Below are 20227 nucleotides of genomic sequence, written 5' to 3'. Positions count from 1 at the left end.
TATAAGCCTTGTCCTTTGATTTAACGTTTCTCTTGCTTTTCCTTTTGGATATATTCACATTCCAAGATGCACAATTCTTTGAAAACCAAACACAAATCCTTTAAGTACAAGCCATCATCAAACCTTTACAGTAGTTTTCCAATCGACCCAATTATCATACCTTCATAATTGTCCTTTTTAGATTTAAGGTCCTAGTTTCAGATTGGGCTTCAGATCAGGTAGCACGGTGGTTCAGTGGTTAGCACTGCTGCCTCACAGCACCAGGGACCTGGGTTTGATTCTGACCTCTGGTGGCTGTCTGTGTGGAGTTTGCACGTTCTCTCTGTGTCTGTGTGGGTTTCCTTCAGGTACTCCGGCTTCCTCCCTCAGTCCGAAGATGTGCAGGTTAGGTGATTGGCCATTCTAAATTGCTCATAGTATTCAGGGATGTGTAGGTTTGGTGTGGAATGGACTGCTAGAGAAGTCCTAGATGGAGGTACAGTTACAACATTTAAAAGATATTTGGACAGTAAATGAATATAAAGGATTTAGAGGGGCATGGGCCAAATGCAGGCAAGTAGGACTAATTTGGAAACTTGGAGTTGCCAAGTCAGACTGTAGGGTCTGTTTCTGTACTGTACAACTCTATAAACTTAATTATACAAATGGTCACTATTCTCTCTAGGTTTTGTTACAATGAGACTATTAATTAATTCTTTCTCATTGAAAAATTGGATAGATTGGTTGGATAGACTGGCTTTGTTTTCATTGGAACGCAGGGGGTTAAGGAGCAGCCTGATAGTTTATAAGATTGTGAATGGCATGGATAGAAAAATGTGAGGCTTTTTCCCAGGGTAGAGGGGTCATTACTCGGGGGAAGTTTAAAAGAGATGTACGAGGCATGTTTTCAGCACAAAGGCTGATGAGTGCCTGGAATACACTATCAGAAGAGGTGTTGGAAGCAGATACAGCAGCAGCATTCAAAAACATAGAATATAAAACATCGCACAATACAGCACAGGCCCTTCGGCCCTCGATGTTGCACCGACCTGTGAAACCAATCTCAAGCCCATCTAACCTACACTATTCAGTTTTCAACCATAGTTGGAGGGAATCCTGAGGGACAGGATTTACACGTATTTGGAAAGGCAAGGACTGATTAGGGATAGTCAACATGGCTTTGTACATGGGAAATCATGTTTCATAAACATGATTAAGTTTTTTGAAGAAGTGAAGTGGTTGATGTGGTGTATATGGATTTCAGTAAGGTGTTTGATAAGGTTTCCCGTGGTAGGCTACTGCAGAAAATATGGTAGCATTGGATTGAGGGTGATTTAGTGGTTTGGATCAGAAGTTGGCTAGCTGAAAGAAGACAGGGTGGTGGCTGATGGGAAATGTTCATTCCTGGAGCTCAGTAATGAGCAGTGTACCGCAATGATCTGTTTGGGGCCACTGCTGTTTGTAATTTTTATAAAAGACCTGGAAGAGGGCATAGAAGGATGGGTTAGTAAATTTGCAGATGTCACTAAGGTCGATGGAGTTGTGGATAGTGGTGAAGGATGTTGCAGGTTCCAGAGGGACATAGCTAAGGTGCAGAGCTGAGCTGAGAGATGGCAAATGGAGTTTAATGCAGAAAGGTATGAAGTAATTCACTTTGGAAGAAACAACAAGAATAAAGAGTACAGGGCTAATGGTAAGATTTTTGGTAGTGTACACAAGCAGAGAGATCTTGATGTCTGTGAACATAGATCCATGCAATTTGTCACCCAGTTGATAGAGTTGTTAAGAAAGCATACGGTGGAGGGATTAAGTTTCGGAGCCACAAGATCATGTTGCAGCTGTACAAAACTCTGGTGTGGTCGCACTTAGAGTATTGGAGAAGCACCTGGATGAATAAATGTATAGGAAGGAAATAGAGGAATATTGATTCTGTAAGCAAAGACAGTTTGGAAGAGCAAAATGTGTCACTGTAGGCTTGGAGGGCTAAAGGGCCTGTTCCTGTACTGTATTGTTCTTTGTTCTTTGATCTTATAGTAAAAGATAAAATAAGCATTCTCTCATTCTCACTGTCACTCTCACTTACAGGTTACCAAGCCCCCAGATGAATTCGTTTACGTCCTCCCCAGCAGCACTAGCAACACTCCCTGTGAGGATATTAATCCCAGACCAATTAAGGTGCACCCTGTCCTCCTCATATAAGTCTCTCCTGCCCCAAAGCTGCTCCCAATAACCCGGAAATCTGAAGACCTCTCTCCTGCACCACTTTTTTCCGGGCCACGTGTTCATTCACTCAATTTCCCACTTTCTATTCTCGCTGGCACATGGTAATCCTGAGAAGAGGTCCTGCTTCTCAGTCTCCTGTCTGCCTCCCTAATTACTACTTTCAGAACTCCATTCCTCTTTCTACTTATATAAGTGGTGACCTCTGTCACTTCACCCTCCCACAAGAAACAGCTCTCATTGGATTGGAAAAAATTCACTTGAACACGCTGTCACAACTCTGGCCCCTCTCTGCCCGTCACACTACTACTATCCCAGTCTATATTCCGATATTTAAAGTCCCCCATTATAACAACTCCATAATGTTTGCACCTCTCTGGAAATTCCTTGCAGATTTGTTCCTCTCCAGCTAAATTGATTCTGGCCTTGTTCACACTGGGACATCCTTTAATGTGAGCCAGTCTGGGTGGGTTACCTGACGTGGTGATGCTTATGAAAATCTCTTATTAAGTTCAGTCTGTCCAGGTCCAATCTACCCCAGACCCAGTCCCAATATTCCCAAGAATCTGAAGCCCTCCCTCCTGAGCCCTCTTTGCAGTCCCACTTAACACCTGTCTTATCCTCCTGTTCCTATTCTCACTTGCATGGGGCAGTGGGAGTAATCCAGAAATTCCTACTTTTTGAGCTCCTGCTGCTAATTCCCTCCTGAGCTCCCTAAATTCTGATTGCAGGACTACATTCCTTTTCTCCCTCTGTCACTGGGACCGATGTGGACTACGACTGCTGCCTGTTCCCCCTCTCCCCTCAGGGTGCTCTGCAGCTGCTCAGTGACATCCTTGACCCTGGCACCAGGGAGACAACACTCCATCCTGGATTCCCATCTGCAGCTGCAGAAACACCTATCAATTGTCCTCACTCTCAAATCTCTTCTCACTATCGCTCTTCCAGTCTTCCTTGTGCCCCCCTGAACAGCTGAGCCCCCCTTGGTGCCAGATGAACCATCATTCTCATCAGGATTCTGAACTGAATCCCGGTTGGACAGTGGGATGCACTCGGGGATTCCTGTACTAGCTGCCTGGTCCTGTTGGACTGTCTGCTGCTCTCCCATGCCCTCTCTCCCTGCATACTCTGAAGCTGCAGAGTGACCACATCAAGAAACATGCTCTCCACGGAGCTCTCAGCCTCACGGACTCTCCGCACTGACACCAGCTGCTGCTCAAGCTCCGAAACCCGGAGCTCCAACTGCTGTCACTGACCACACTTCCTGCACTCAGGTATTTGGGAGCTGGGAAGAAATGTCCCTCTACCAGGTCTGATGGGTGAGTGAACAAACACAAAAGGGAGGTGGCTACTGAGTGATACAGGCTAGACGACCCAAGGTTCGCACAGGACACAGAGACCATTACCCTTGTGACATTGAAAGCTGGTCTGACATGACTGAAGATGAGAACGTAAGAAATAGGAGCAGGAATGGGTCATCTGACCCATCCAACCTGCTCTGCTATTCAATAAGATCATCAGCTCCACTGACCCACCCGCTCACCATGACCCTTAATCCCTTTACTGTTCAAAAATCTATCTATCTTTGCCTTAAAAACATTCAACGAGGCAGCATCAAATGCTTCATTGTTCATTCCTCCTCAGCTCAGTCCTAAGTCTGCTCCCCTTTATTTTTGAGGCGAAACCCCCAGGGAAACAGCTTCCCTATTTCTATCTTATCTACTCCCTTCATAATTTTATACATTGCTATAAGATTCCCCCCCCCAATTCTTTTAAATTCCAACGAATATAATCCCAGTCTCCTCAGTCTCTCCTCATAAGCCAGTCCCCTCAACTCCAGAACCAACCCAGTGAACCTCCTCTGCACCCCCTCCAGTGCCAGTACATCCTTTCTCAAGTAAGGAGATCAAAACTGTACACAGTACTCCAGGTGTGGCCTCACTAGCACCCTATACAGCTACAACATATAGCCCCCATGTTTTTAAACTCGATCTGTCTCACAATGAAGGTCAATATTCTATTTGCCTTCTTGATTACCTGTTGCACTTGCAAACCAACTTCTGTGATTCATGCATTAGGACTCCTTAGGTCCCTCTGCACCACAGCATGTTGCAATTTTTCCCCATTCAAATAATTGTCTATTTTGCTGTTATTCCTTCCAAAGTGGATGACCTCACATTTACCAACATCGTACTCCATCTGTCAGACCCCTATCCAATCCTTTAATCTATCTATATCCCTCTGCAGACTTTGTGTCCTCTGCACACTTTGACACCTTAGTGTCATCTGCAGACTTTGACGCACCACACTTGGGGCCCCCACTCCAAATCATTGATGTCAATCGTAAACAACTGCTGTGGATAATTCTATGATTCTACGTTGCTATCATGGGACTGGCAGTCCAGGGACACAGATCAAAGAACAGGGTTCAAATCCCAGCCTTGGTAGAGAGCAAAATTTGAATTCAGGTAATATATCTGGAATTAAAGAAGCTAGAGTAATGGTAACCAAGTAAATACCATGAATTGTTGTAAGTTCCATCAGGTTCACTAACATCTTTTAGGGAGGGAAATCTATCATCCTCACCTGGTCTGGCCTATGTGTAACTCCAGACCCACAGTGAGGCAGTTGACTCTTAACTGCCCTCTGAAATGGCAGAGTGAGCCCCTCAGTTCAAGGGGGTGATACCCATATCCCAGGAAAGACTGAGAAAGTTTTCAAGCCCCCTGTCCAATGTGAGGACAGCCACAAAACTGAGCCTATCTCAGGGGTCTGTCTGCATAGGTTGGATATATTGTCAAAGTACCTAATTGCCAATACGAACATCTCATCTTCCCCTAGATACTCCGAGACACATACGATGCTTTTCTGGATGAGGACGATCAGAGATTTCTACATCTTGTGGTAAGATTGAGAGAGATGTTTTGAACAAATCTGTGGATAAGATTAAGAGGAGTATGGACAGAGTGAATAGAGAGCAATTGCCCCCCCCCCCCCACCCCCTTGGTTGAGAGGTCAGTCACAAAAGGGCATAGTTTTAGGGTAAAGGATAGGAGATTCATATGGGGTTTGGGGAAAAATCTACCTCCCTCAGTGGGTGTTGGGAATTTGGAATACACTGCCTTGGAAAGTCATGGAGGCTGGAAACCTTACAACCTTTAAAAAAAATTTGGATGAGCACTTCAAATATTATAACATTCAAGGATGTGGGACAAGTGCAAGAAACTGGGATTAGCGCACTGCTAGTGGTAGTTACATGGGTGCAAACCCGATGGACCGAAGGGCCTTTTCTGCACTGTGTGAATCTATGAACCAATCCCCACGTACGCTGTACTGTACCATACCTTACACTACATACTATGAACTTGTACATACAAACATTATAAGGTACTGTGTCCTGTAGCATGTGATCTGTAACTGAAGATGGTTGGGCTATGGACACTCCCTATAGGATCCCCTGCACTGACCTATGTTCTGGGTCCTCAGATGTTAGCCCCCAATAACAAGCTCGTGTTGTAGCTGTTTGAGTCCAGTACCTTTCCAGTCCATTGTGTTAGTCATTATTGATCGTTGTCCAAGCAGACTGCCTCACTTCATCATGACCAGACCTGAGGAGACCATTCAGCCCCTGTTCCAACATTTAGTTAGCCCATGCTCTGTCTGTATATTAAATTCACACTGGGTCTGTAACTCAAAACAACTTTCCCTCTTAAGAAGCAATTCAGCTCAGTTTTAATATTATCAATGGATGTCCAGCCTCAATGGGGTTGGTGGCGGGGGGAGGGGGTGTCATTGGAGAGGCCATTAGTACAAAGTTCCAGGTTTAAGCTGCTTTTCTCTAATTGCACGCTTTCCAATCGACTCGAATTTGACAATTTGGCCCCTTGCTCTCCACCCCTCCAGCAGAGGGCGCTGCTTCTCTCTCTCTCTCTCTCTCTCTCTCTCTCTCCCTCTCTCTCTCTCTACCCTCTCAAATCATTTAATCATATGAAAAACTACAATTAGATTATCCCAACATCATGCTAAGCTTCAGAGATTACAATCAATTGTGTGCTCCCCCTTGCTCTCAATCAACCGTCTTAATCCCAGGGTCATCTTGGGGAATCTGGGCTGCACCCCCTCCAATATCATCATCCTGAGGTGCGGAAACCAGAACTGAATGACAGGGAACAGGAATGATCAAAAGATATTTGGCAGACTGGAGGAAGAGTTTTGAGTTTTGAGTTCGCCAGGAGTTGGTGTTGGGAGCCTTGCTTTTCCTGAGAAATATTCGCGATCCAGATCTTGGTGCACAGTTTGCGGAAGGTACAAAGCTAGAAGAGTTGTAAACTGTGGAGGTGGACAGTGTAGAACTTCAAAACATCAAAGGTCGATGAATGGGCAGACAGATAACAAATGAAGTTCTACATGGAGCAATGTAGTTTTCGTACAAAGAACATAGAGCGGGCACAGAGTACAAGAGCAAGGAGGTGATGTTAAACTAGTAAAAGACACTCGTTTAGCCTCATCTGGAGAATTGTATCTAGCTTTTTACAGGGACGCATTTTAGGAAGGATGGGAAGGGATTGGAGAGGGTGCAGAAGAGGTTGCTGAGTATGGTTGCAGAGATGAGAAACTCCTGTTGTAGGTAGATTGGAGAATTGGGACTGTCCTCCTAGGAGAAAAGAAGGCTGAGAGGAAATTTGATCAATTTTTATCATGTTTCCGATATTCCAGCACTGGGATATTCTAACTACATTTCCGATATTCTAACGCTTGGATATTCCAATCATGTTTCCAATATTCTAACACTGGGATATTTCAATTATGTTTTGAATATTCCAACACAAGGATATTCCAATCTTGTTTCCAATACTCCAATGCTGGGGTATTCCAGTTGTGTTTTCAATACCACAACATTGGGATATTCCGATTATGTTTCTAACATTTCAACATCCGGATATTCCAGACACATTTCCAAAATACTAACACTAGGATATTCCAATGATGTTTCCCATACTCCAACACTGGGGTATTCCAGACTAACTGAGCATCAGTCAGCCTGGATGGCCAGTTTGTGATGCCACGAACAAGGGTTCAGCTCCCACACCACCTGAGGTCGTCATGAAGACTCTCCTTCTCAACTTCTCCCTTCGCCTGAGAAGTAGTGACCCTCAGGTTAAACCACCACCCGTCGTCTCTCCCTATTGAGAGAGCAGCCCTATGGTCCAATAGGATGATGACAACTTTACCTTTAATTAATTCCCTACCTAGGTCAGTAGGTTACCTCCATTTCTATGATCTCTCATTGTTGTAATGTGACCATAGGTCATAGGAGCAGTAGGAGGTCAGGGCTGATCTAATAACCCTCAACTCCACTTTTTTTTTTTACCTTTTCCCCATAACCTTTCATTCAATTACCAATCTGAGCCTTGAATACCCTGAAAGACCCAGCCTCCACAGCTCTCTGTCACAATCCTTCCTGTAAATCCACTTTAGTAATATCCAAAGATGCGCCTGTTTTGACTGTGTTAATGATTCCTCAAGAAATATTCAGCTCAGTTACGCTTTATGAATTCCTGTTCTCTGTGACCAGTTCCTTTGTGATAACTGAGTGGAGCTCTCTCATTCTCACTTGGGGAGAGGTTTCACTGAGGCCTAAACTTATTTTGTTCAACTTGTGTTTCCCATGGCCTTCACACCTCCACTGCACTGTGCAGGCCGTATCAAGCATCTCAGGCCTATGACCAGGTGACAGTTCAAATGTGAAATGTAAGCTGACTATGGTTTGTTTCTCTGTGGGCTGTGTGTGTATTCAAGTTACAATTAAAGTCAAACCCTAATGTTTCTGATTAATAATCTGGATCTTACTGTTCTGAATTTGCAGATGACACAAAACTTGGACAAAGTTAAAAATTGCGCAACACCAGGTTAAAGGCGGCTCAGTGGTTAGCACTGCTGCCTCACAGCACCAGGGTCCCAGGTTTGATTCCTGCCTCGGGTGACTGTCTGTGTGGAGTTGTACATCCTCCTCATGTCTGCATGGGTTTCCTCCGGATGCTCCGGTTTCCTCCCACGGTCCAAAGATGTGCAGGTCAGGTGAATTGGCCATGCTAATGAAGGAGCAGTGCTCCGAAAGCTAGCACTTCCAAATAAACCTATTGGACTGTAGCCTGGGGTGTTGTGTGATTTTTAACTTTGTCCACCCCGGTCCAACATCGGCTCCTCCACAACAAAACTCGGAAGAATTGTCAACTATGAGGATGGTAGTATGGACCTACGAGAAGATATTAGCGTGATGGTGGAATGGGAGGATAGATGGCAGATGAGGCTCAATGCAGAGAAGATGAGGTGATGCACTTGGTAGAAAAACATTGAAAGACAACACAAAATTGGGGGTACGATTCTAAAGGGGGTGCAGGAGCAGAGGGTCTTGAGTGTACAGATCATTGTAAATGGCAGGGCAAGTAGAGAGAGCATAGGGTGTTCTCAGCTTTATTATTAGGGGCATGGAGTACAAGAGAAGAGAGGTAATGTTGAACTTGTGCACGACGTTTTTTGAGCTTAGTTGGTGTCTTGTGTACAAGCTGAGGGCACCACATTATGGGAAAGGTACAAATGCATTGGAGAGAGTGCAGCAGGGAATTCTTAGAATGGCTTCAGGGATCCGAAACTTCAGCTGTGAGGATAGATTGTGGAATGGGTCCAGAAATGTGGATGCAGGTTCAATTAAGGCTTTCAAAAGGATTATCTGGGTAGCAGTGGTTTGCAGGGAGATGGGGAAGAAGCAGGAGATAGGTCATCGAATCATTGCAGGCGTGATGCACCGTAATAGTTTTGCAACTCTGCTTTTTAAGGCTGGAACCAAACCAAGTGACCCAAACGCTTGGACACAGTGTGAGAAAAGCCCCCTGCCACCTGACGACACCTACATCAGGAGGATGGCCCAGTCCTTGCTCCTGGCACAGGCATGCTCTGCCCTGGGCGACACCGAGACTCTGACGGATGAAGACTGGAAGCTGGTGGCTCGGGAGGACGTTACCAACCTGGGCTCCATGCAGATATTCAGAGGACTGGAGGTGAAAGAAACTGGTGAGAGGAAACTAAGCTCAAACCGCGGCCTATTTTAGTTACAGGGAGGCAGTGGCTGAGCGATATTATTGCTAGGCTGTTCATCCAGAGATCCAGGAATTATCCTGGGTTCCAAATCCTGTCATGGCAGTTGGTGGAATTTCAATTCAACACAAAAAAAAATCTGAAATTAAGAGTGTAATGATAACCATTGTCAATTGTTGGTGAAAAACCCATCCGGTTCACTAATGTCCTTTAGGCAAGAAAGTTGCCATTCCTATCTGATCTGGCCAGCATGTGAATCCAGACCCACAGCAATATGGTTGACTCTTAACAGCTTTCTGGGCAATTAGGGATGGGCTATAAATACTGGACCAGCCACTGAAGCCATCATCCTGTGAATGACTTTATTTAAAAAAAAACACTGTACACAGTATTTAAGGTGTGATTTCTCCAATATCCTGTAGAACTGAAATACAATGTCCTCCCTTTTACGTTCGGTTCCCTTCATGTAAAGGATAGCATCCAATTAGTCATCTTGCTTACATGTGTTGTGCCTGCATACCAATCTATGCATAATGCGCAGTGTGTCTTGAGCTACAAAACTAATTTCTTATGTCTGGAGATTTTACTCTTGTAATGAGCTCACTCATACTCAGGTTAATTATTTCTTATTCGGGATAGCCTTTTCGCAAATATGATTTTGGTGGTCACTCATTCATTTCTAAGTGGACCCAATTCTCCTCAATTCGAAGGAGGAACTTTTTTTTAGATTAGATTACTTAGTGTGGAAACAGGCCCTTCGGCCCAACAAGTCCACACCGACCCGCCGAAGCGCACCCACCCAGACCATTCCCCTACATTTACCCCTTCACCTAACACTATGGGCAATTTAGCATGGCCAATTCACCTGACCTGCACATTTTTGGATTGTGGGAGGAAACCAGAGCACCCGGAGGAAACCCACGCAGACACGGGGAGAATGTGCAAACTCCACACAATCAGTCGCCTGAGGTGGGAATTGAACCCGGGTCTCTGGCGCTGTGAGGCAGCAGTGCTAACCACTGTGCCGCCCATCTATTTAATCAATTCCACATAAGGGTTTCCTCGACACTGGAAAGCTATTGCTTGTCCATTTTGTCATTAGTCAGGAGCCTGACTGTATTAAAAACGGTGCTCGGTTGTAAAAATTCCAGTGTGGCCGAGGATGAGCAGTATAAACCTACCTCGGCAAATCAGACATTGTGTTGATTGTAGCAAAGATGTGTTTTCAGGATGTGCATCTCACTATTGTGACAAACCCTTATTGTGTTGAGTTCTTTGTTCGGGCATGAGGCAGTTTAACCACCCTTTTACAAGAATGAACTCTTGATACTCTTATTGACTAGAAAATAATTCTTCAATCCTTTAAAATCTCTCATTGAGACTTGGTTTCTTGACATAGATTCCTTCATAGCTAGCGCTCAATTATCTGAAGATATCAGAAACAAGGAATTCAAGGAAGATGTTTATGGGGAGGGGGGTACTTTTATTGGTTCATGGGATATGGGTGTCACTGGCTGGCCAAGCATTTATTGCCTGTACCTGGTCATCCTCGAGAAAGTGGTGGTGAGCTGCCTTCTTAAACCACTGTATTCCATGTGCCTAGGTTGACCCACAATGCCTTTTGAGAGGGAATTCCAGGACTTTGACCCAGCAACAGGGAAGAAATGGCGATATATTTCCAATTCTGGATAGTGCACGGTTTTTAAAACCAACCTTTATTCAAAAAATGGGATAGGCAAAAAGTAGGGAAACTGTAGACCTAGTTAGTTTGACCTCTGACTCCAGACAACCTCCACACTACAATCAGAAAGGAGGAGAAACATGAAGTCTTGAAAAACCAAGTTCAATTCACCAATGTCAGCATGGTTTCATGAAGGGCAAGTCGTGCTTGACAAACTTGATGTGTTCTTTGAGAATGTAACTAGCAAGATAGATAATGGGAACCTGGTGGATGTGGTATATCTAGACTTCCAGAAGGCATTTGACAAGATTACTTACAGTGTGGAAACAGGCCCTTCGGCCCAACAAGTCCACACCGACCCGCCAAAGCGCAACCCACCCATACCCCTACATTTACCCCTTACCTAACACTACGGGCAATTTAGCATGGCCAATTCACCTGACCTGCACATCTTTGGACTGTGGGAGGAAACCGGAGCACCCGGAGGAAACCCACGCAGACACAGGGAGAACGTGCAAACTCCACACAGACAGTTGCCTGAGGTGGGAATTGAACCCAGGTCTCTGGCGCTGTGAGGCAGCAGTGCTAACCACTGTGCCACCGTGCCGCCCTTAGATGCTGCCTAAAAGACTAATCCAGAAGGTTCGATCCCAAGCGGCTAAGGGTAGAGGTTTTGCTTGGAGAGAGGATTGGCTGATTTACAGAAAGCAGAGTGTTGGGATAAATGTGTCCTCCTCTGGATGGCGAACTGTAATTAATGGGGTCTATCAGGGTTCAGTTCTCAGTCCTCAACTATTTGCAATACGAATAAATTATCTGCAAGCAGAGATAGTCTAACCTAACAAAGTATGCAGATGATACTGAAATAGGTGGGAAAGCAGGCAGTGATGAGGAAATAAAGATTTTACAAATGGATATTGATAGGCTAGGAGAATGGATCAGAATCTGGCAGATGGAGTTTAATGTGGGTAAGTGCAATTGTCCATTTTGGCTGGAAAAATACAAGTGCAAATTATTATTTAAATTGGAAGCAGAAGGATCTGGGCGTCTCTGTGCATGAGTTGCAGAAATTGGATATGCAGGTGCAGCATATAATAACGAAGACAAATGAAATGCTGGCATGTTTGCAAAAGGTCTGGATTATAAAAGTAAAGAAATGTTGTTACAATTACATAAGGCATTGATGAGACCACATCTGGAATATTGTGTCCAGTTTTGGTCTCCTTGTTTAGGATAGAGTCAAAGAGAGAGACAGCACGGAAACAGACACTTTGGTCCAACTTGTCTACGCCGACCACACATCCTAAACTAATCTAGTCCCATTTGCCAGTACTTGGTCCATATTCCTCTAAGCCCTTCCTATTCATATAGCCACCCAGATGCCGTTTAAATGCTGTCATTGTACCAGCCTCCACACTTCCTCTGGCAACTCATGCCATACACGCAACCACCCTCTGCATGTAAAAGTTGCCCCTTAGACTCCTTTTAAATTTTCCCCCTCTCACCCTCTAGTTTTGGATTCCCTCCCCCCCCGGCCGGGAAAAGATTTTGTCTATTTACCCTATTCATGCCCCTCGTGATTTTATAAACCCCTATAAGTTCACTCCTCAGCCTCCAACACTCCAGGGAAAACAGCCCCAGCCTATTCAACCTCTCCCTATAGCTCTAACCCTGTCAACATCCTTGTAAATCTTTTCTGAACCATTTCAAGTTTCACAACATCCTTCCAATAGGAAGGAGACCAAAATTGCACACAATATTCCAAAAGTGGTGTATCCAATGTCCTGTAGAGCTGCAACATGACCTCCTAACTTCAATACTCAATGCTCTGACCAATAATGGAAAGCATACCAAACACCACCTTCACTCTCCTAACTATCTGCAACTCCACTTTCAAGGAGCTATGAATCTACACTCCAAAGTGTCTTTGTTCAGCAATGTGGTGGCACTGGAGGTTCAGAGGAGGTTCATCAGATTGGTTCCAGGGATAGAAGGGCTGGCCTACCAGGGGCAGTTGTAGAGCTTTGACTTGTACTCACTGGAATTCAGAAGAATGAGGAGGGATCTGAGTGAGGGATAGAAAATGGGAAAGGGGATTGAGAAGGTGGACGTTGAATAGATGCTCCCCCTTGTGGGACAGTCTGGAACAAGAGGTCATCGATATAGAGGGAGAGGAGGTCGGTTCAAAACTGAGCTGAGGAGAAACTACATCTCCCAGAGGGTTGTGAATCTGTGAAACTCAATGCCCCAGAGTGCAGTGGAGGCAGAATCAATCAACAGGTTCAAGAAAGATGTGTTTCTGATGGAAAGCGAGATAAAGAGCGATGGGGAGCAGGCAGGAGAGGGGAGTTGAGACCAGGATAAGATCAGCCACGGTCATGTTAAATGGCAGAGCGGGCTCGAAGGGGTGAATTGCCTCTTCCCACTCCCAATTCCTGTGTTGAAGGGGAACTTGCAGGGGATGATGTTCCCCTGTATCTGCTGTCCTAGTCCTTCTGGATGGAAGTGGTCGTGGGTTTGGCAGGTGCTGTCTGAGGATCTTTGATGAATTTCTGCAGTGTATCTTGTAGACAGTACACACAGCCGCTGGTGAGCGTCGGGTTAATCCTGATGTTTGAACATTGGAACACAATGAGAATAGTCAGTGCTGGAATATTGGGAACATGATCAGGAAAATCCCAGTGTTAGAATATTGGAAACATGATTGTAATATCCCAGCATTGGAATATTAGGAACACAATGGGAATATTCCACCATTGGAATATTAGGAACACAATGGGAATATTCCACCATTGGAATATCAGGAACATAATTGGAATATTCCAGAGTTGAAATATCAGGAGCATGATTGGATTATCTTGGTCTCTGAGATTTGCAAGAATGATCAGAATATCTCCATGCTGGAATATTGAAAATATGATTAGAATATCCCAGTGTTGGATTATCGGAAATATCACCAGAATATCCCAGTGTTGGAGTATTGGAAAAATGATTGGCAAATCCCTGTGTTGGAGCAGTCAGACTGATTGTGAGGATGCACACATTTGATAAAGGAGCAGAGAAGAACATTTTGTTGTTTGTGGTTGATTACTCGAACATTGTGCAAGTCTTCCTCTCCTCTCCACCAGCCTCTCCAGTTGACACAGGAAGGAGTCTTCCCAATGATGGAATTAGGGAACTCAGTCTGGACATTCTGTACTTGGCCATGAGTTGACAGCTGACGAGGAATTTGATGTTAGCAGGACTTTGCCCTTTAAGAGCTTTACTTTCAAATTAGGCGACTGGGGATTGTTACCTCTCTGTACCGAGTGGGAATAAGTTGCCGAATACATGCCGTCTTTGTAACTTTTCTTCAAGCAGCTATCGAGGAAGAGGCTAGTGTTCTATTTTTCGTACCTGGATTGGCCAAAATGTGATTTCTCAATCAATAAAGTATCTTTGAAATGTAGTCATTGTTGTAACACAGAGAAAGTGGTAGCCAATTTGCACACAGCAATGAGTTAATGACCTGATGCTCTGTCCATGACATTGGTTTTGGATAAATCATTGTGGGGTTATCATTGATCGGAAACTTAACTGGACTCACCACATAAATGCATAGGCTGCAAGAGCAGGTAAGAGGCTAGGAATACTGCGGTGAGTAATTCACCTCCAGACTCCCCAAAGCCTGTCCACCATATACAGGGCACCATTCAGGAGTGTGATGGAATACTCCCCACTTGCCTGGATGAGTGCAGCCCCCCAAAACACTCAAGACTCTTGACACCATCCAGGACAAAGCAGCTGGTTTCATTCACGCTACATCCATAAGCATCCACTCCCTCCGTCACCGAAGCTCAGTGGCAGCAGTGTGTACCATCTCCAAGATGCGGTGCAGAAATTCATCAAAGAACATCAGACATCACCTTCTAAACTCTTGACCACTTTCATTCAGAAGGACAAGGACAAGCCACCCTGACTTGGAAATATATCGCCTTTTCTTCATTGTCGCTGGGTCAACATCCTGGAATTCCTTCCCTGAGGACATTGAGGATCAACCCACAGCAGGTCAAGAAGGCAGCTCACTGCCATCTCCTCTCTGGAAACTAGGGACGGGCAATAAATGCTGGCCCAGCCAGCGATGCCCATATCCCACTAAAAAATGAATAAATAATTCTTATGGAGAGCCACCCGCTCTTTCCTCAATTGCACTCCAGGACCTCTGTAAGGTGACAGATAAAGCCATGGAAGGTTGGCATTTCTGACAGTGCTGCACTCCCTTCACATTGCATCATGGGAAAGGCAGGCAGTGTCCTGGTTCTGGTCCTCCAGCTTGGCTCTTTTCAAAGTGCCACCTCTGAGAATGGGAGGCTGGAGGCCGACGGGGTTTTTAGCTGAGGTGCAGGATTAGAAAATTAGCAAAGACAGCGCCATTGCCATTTGAGATTGAAGCCATCTTGGTTTATTTTTGTAGGTGGCTACAGCACAGAATCACCAGGCAGCAGTAGTGAGAGTGACGGAAACACGAACCAGAATCCAGGCTGACTGTACAATAATGCACCCGAATGGTCTCCTTTTTTTTCTCTCTCTTGCTCTTGCATAATTCAATAAATACAAGCCTCCCCCAGCATGGCATTGTCTCGAGTACTTCTTCCTTCTTAGGCCCAGACTCCATCTGTTACCTTGAGTGTTTGAAGATCAGAATCATTAATGAGGAAGCTTGATGTGGCACAATGTCTCGGCCCTTCTGTCATAGTGAGACATTTTCAAATCTCTGACCATGGGTTGCCCCGACGCTGAACTTTGATTTGTGAGGAAGCTAGCCTGATGGTATTGCTGAAGTTGCTCTACCCCCGTGTTTACCTGGGGTCTGGGAGAGGGGTAAATGGCTGAAGGAGTGGCTTCGCTCAGATCTGTATTACTAACAATTGGTGTTTATCTGAATGTGGGATGTTTGTGCCATTGGCAGCCAGCATTTGTTGCCCATCCCTTATTGTCTGTGAACTGAGGCTTTGGCCGGCCATTTGAGGGCAGCAGAGAGTCAGTCACATTGCTCTAGGTCTGGAGTAACACATAGGCCAGACCAGGTAAGGACCGCAGATTTCTGTCCCTGAAGGGATGTTAGTGTATGAGCTAGGTTTTTACAAGAATTGATGATTTGAACCCGTGTTGCGACAACATTAGCCTGGGCTGCTGGATTCTGAGTGCAGTGGTATTATCTCTGCATCATAGTTTCGCTGCTCCCAGTCGTTATCCTATTTCCCTGCTCCCGATTGCTCTCCTCAAATCCTGGCTTTCGATTGTTAGCCCATTTCTCTGCTCCTGATCATTTTCCATTTCCTTGCTCCTACTGCTTCCTTGCTCCCCATTTGTTATCCCGTGTCCCTGCTCCCAATCATTATCCTGTTTCCCAATTTGTTATCTCATGTCCATGCTTTTGTTATCCTGTTTTCCTGCTACTAGCCACTATCTTATTCCCTGCTCCCAGTCATTATACTGTTTCCCAATTTTTGATTTTTATCCTGGGACCCTGCACCCGAACATTATCCGGTTTCCCCGTTCCCGATTGTTATCCTGTGTCCCTGCTCTCGGTTGTTATCCTGTTTTGTTGCTACCCTGTATCCAAGCTTCCAGTTGTTATCCAGAGCGAATCCATATAACGAATTCTGAGAGTTCCTGCTCCTACTCCTTATCGAGAATGTGTGACCTTGACCTTCACCTGTAATTTCTGCTCTTGATTATTATGCAGTAACTCCCCATAGTTACCTTGAGTTCCTGCTCCCAGTTCTACTCCAGGATTTCCACTGCTATACTCTGCCTGGAATCACTGCCTCCTACCATTGTTTGGAGTTCCTACATCCAACCTATATCCCCAGGTGTGGCTCCCAATTTTTATCCAGAGCTCTGTGTGAGCATTTCACTGCTTGCCCATGAGTAAAAATGTGGAACTGTCTATGCTGAAATGCTCCTTTCCCAGGGAGAGTTGGAACTTTGAGACTGTAAGTGCTGAGTTCGATTATCAGGTGGTATGGACGAATTGACCAGGCCTTCACAGTCTCTGAATGGACACCAGATCCTGTGTATAACCATCTCCTGTTTCTAAACTTACATGCTGTTTAGAAATGAATCATTTAACTTGTTGTTTCCTGTTTGGTCTCTCTGTCTCTGACCTATAACCTCACAACAGATATCAAGGATATGACCTTTCAGGAGCTAGCGCGGAAGTTTCCAAAATTGGCGATTGAGGAGCTGAGCAAGTACTTCATGCAATACTACAAGAAATTGGTCCTTCTGGGTATGTACGTACATGTGAAAACACCAGCCCCTTCAGTTTACTGGATAGATCTCCTCCTAAGTTAATCTATTTTATTGTATGGTACAATAGAATTTTCCTTTCTAGAAGGCAACACATTTTGATTAGAGTATCTAGTAACTCTATTCTGTTGGCCAATAAGTTAGAGACAAAGTTTACAGCAGTCTACAAAGTGTAGTTAACAATACACTACAGCGATCAGTCTGCAGCAAACAGTCTACAGTTCCTAGTTAAACAGGATGCTGCAGCAACCAGTTTATAATGTATAATTAAACTGCCCACTACAGAAACCAATGTACAAAGTCTAGTTTAACAGTACACAACAGCAAACTGCTGCCAGAGTATAATTAAACAGTACACTGCAACAAACAGCCAAGAGTCTAGTTAAGCAGAACACTGCAGCAAGCAGTCTACAGTGCCGAGTTGCATCCCACACTACAGCTACCAGTCTGCATAGTCTATTTAAACAGCGCACTACAGGAGCCACTCTACAGAGTCAATTTAAAATACATGTGATAGCATCCAGCGTACCGAGCCTATTTCAGTTGCACACTATGGTAACTAGTCTCCGATTGTTGGTCAGCAGCACACTACAGCAAGAGTTCTATAGAGTCTTGTTAAACAGGACACGGCAGTAACAATCAGTCATTCCTGATGAAGGGATTTTGCCCGAAACGTCGATTCTTCTGCTCCTCGGATGCTGCCTGACCTGCTGTGCTTTTCCAGCACCACGCTGTCTACCCACGGCAGTAACAAGAATACAGAATCCAGTTAAACAGTAGGGAAACCAAGTTAGGGGGTCTAGTTAAACACAACACTGGAGCAACTAGTCTATAGAGTCTAGTTAAACTACACAGTACTGCAAAGTCTACAGTGCCTCGTTAAACAGGACACTGCAGCAGCCAGTCGACAGAGTCTACTTAAATATATACTACAGTAACCAGTCTAGAGAGTCTAGTTAAACAGCACAATACAACAAACAGTCCACAGTCTAGCTGAACTAAACATTACAGCAACCACATTAGGGGGTTTATTTAAACAGCATACTACAGCAACCAGACTACAGAGTGTAGCTAAACTACATACAAAAGCAACAAGTCTGCAGAGTCTATTAACAATACACTAAAGCAGCAAGCCTACAATGTCTAGTCAAACTATTCATTACAGTTTACAGAGTCTATTGAACAGTGCACTACAGTAAACAGCCTAGAGTTTATATGAGCAGTACACTACAGCAACCAGTTTGCAGTGTATGATTAAACTGCCCACAACAGCAACCTGGCTACAGTGCCTAGTTAAACAGGACACTACAGCAACCAGAGTCTAGTTAAACTACATTGTACTGTAAACAGTTTACTGAGTATATTTAAACAGTGCACTGCACTCAACAAGCTGGAGTCTAATTAAACAGCACAATACAGCAACCAATCTCCAAGGTCGAATTAAACAGCACATGACAGCAAACTGCCTAGAGTCTACTTAAACAGCATTCTGCAAAGTCTGCAAAGTCAAGGAAAACTACAGACAACACAAACTAACACTATGACAAGAAGTCTGCAGACCCTGTTTAAATACACACTACAGCATACAGTGTAAAGTGTCTAGTTAAACTTAATACAATAGTCTACGGGTCCTAGTCAAACAAAGCACTGGAATAAACAACCTAGAATCTAATTAAATACACACTATATCAACTAGTCTACAGAGCCTCTTTCAACTGCACACTATAGTAACCAGCTTCAGAGTCTTGTTCAACAGCACAACAGCACAGGGGCGGCACGGTGGCAGAGAACTGGGTTCAATTCCCGGCTCAGGCAACTGTCTGTGTGGAGTTTGCACGTTCTCCCTGTGTATGCGTGGGTTTCCTCCAGGTGCTCCGGTTTCCTCCCACAGTCCAAAGATGTGCAGGTCAGGTGAATTGGCCATGCTAAATTGCCCGTAGTGTTAGGTTAGGGGTGTGGGTGGGTTGCGCTTCGGCGGGGCGGTGTGGACTTGTTGGGCCGAAGGGCCTGTTTCCATACTGTAAGTAATCTAATCTAATCTAATCTAAAAAATATAGCAACCGGTCTACAGAGTCTAGTTAAATATCACATTACAGCAAACAGCCAAGAGTCTGTGAATGTACACATAACTGTAAGGAGTATATAGTCTAATTAAACAGCACACTACAGCAACCAATTGATAGAATCAACATAAACTACACATTACAGCAATCCGTCTACAGCATCTAATTAAGTTCACAGGACAGACCACAGCCTAGAGTCTACTTGAACAGTATACCACTACAGCCAGTTGACAAAACATTTTTGAACAGTAACCTGCAGCAAACAGCCGAGATTCTAGTTAAACAGCACACTGCAGCAAACAGTCTACAGAGTTAAATTAAACAGGGAGTATTTCAAAGAAATATTTAAAGGATTTTGAAAACAAAACAAAACTGAATTGATTGGTACTGTATTGAATTGAATTTATTGTCACGCGTACCGAGGCACAGTGAAAAGCTTTGTCTTGCGAGCAATACAGGCAGATCACAGAGTTAAGTAGCATAGATAAGTAAATAATAGGTAAACAGCGGCAAAAACAAAAACACAGGTACAGGTGAATGTTAAGAGTTTGAGTCAGTTCAGTATTCTAACAACAGTAGTGTAGAAACTGTTTGAAAACCAGCTAGTGCATGTGTTCAGGCTTCTGTACCTTCTCCCTGATGAAAGAGGTTGTAGAAAAACATTGCCAGGGTGGGATGGATCTTTGAGAATGCTGGCGGCCTTTCCTTGACAGTGGGCCTGGTAGATGGATTCTATAAATGGGAGGTTGGCCTTTGTGATTGTCCAGGCTGAGTTCACCCCTCTCTGTAACCGTCTCCGATCTTGAATGGTACAGTTGCCATACCAGGCTATGATACATTCAGACAGGATCCTCCCGATGGCCCACTTATAAACGTTGACAAAGGTATTCGCCGT

The 20227-nt window shown here is 44.5% G+C and overlaps 1 protein-coding gene across 1 annotated transcript in view; it reads left to right on the top strand.

The window, feature by feature from the left end:
- The window catches only part of LOC140479342 (regulator of G-protein signaling protein-like), an 81023-nt gene that overhangs the window by 27046 nt on the left and 33750 nt on the right, over nt 1-20227 (top strand). Inside the window, exons 9-11 of the mRNA XM_072573251.1 lie at nt 5041-5103; nt 9036-9270; nt 17142-17249. Coding sequence (XP_072429352.1) covers nt 5041-5103; nt 9036-9270; nt 17142-17249 — 406 coding nt within the window. The remainder of the gene's footprint in view (nt 1-5040; nt 5104-9035; nt 9271-17141; nt 17250-20227) is intronic.

The sequence above is a fragment of the Chiloscyllium punctatum genome, chromosome 7 (genome assembly GCF_047496795.1).
Source record: "Chiloscyllium punctatum isolate Juve2018m chromosome 7, sChiPun1.3, whole genome shotgun sequence".
In the NCBI taxonomy this organism is placed as follows: Eukaryota; Metazoa; Chordata; class Chondrichthyes; order Orectolobiformes; family Hemiscylliidae; genus Chiloscyllium; species Chiloscyllium punctatum.
The sequence above is the reverse complement of the archived record's forward strand: the minus strand, read 5'-3'. Positions and strand labels throughout refer to the sequence as shown.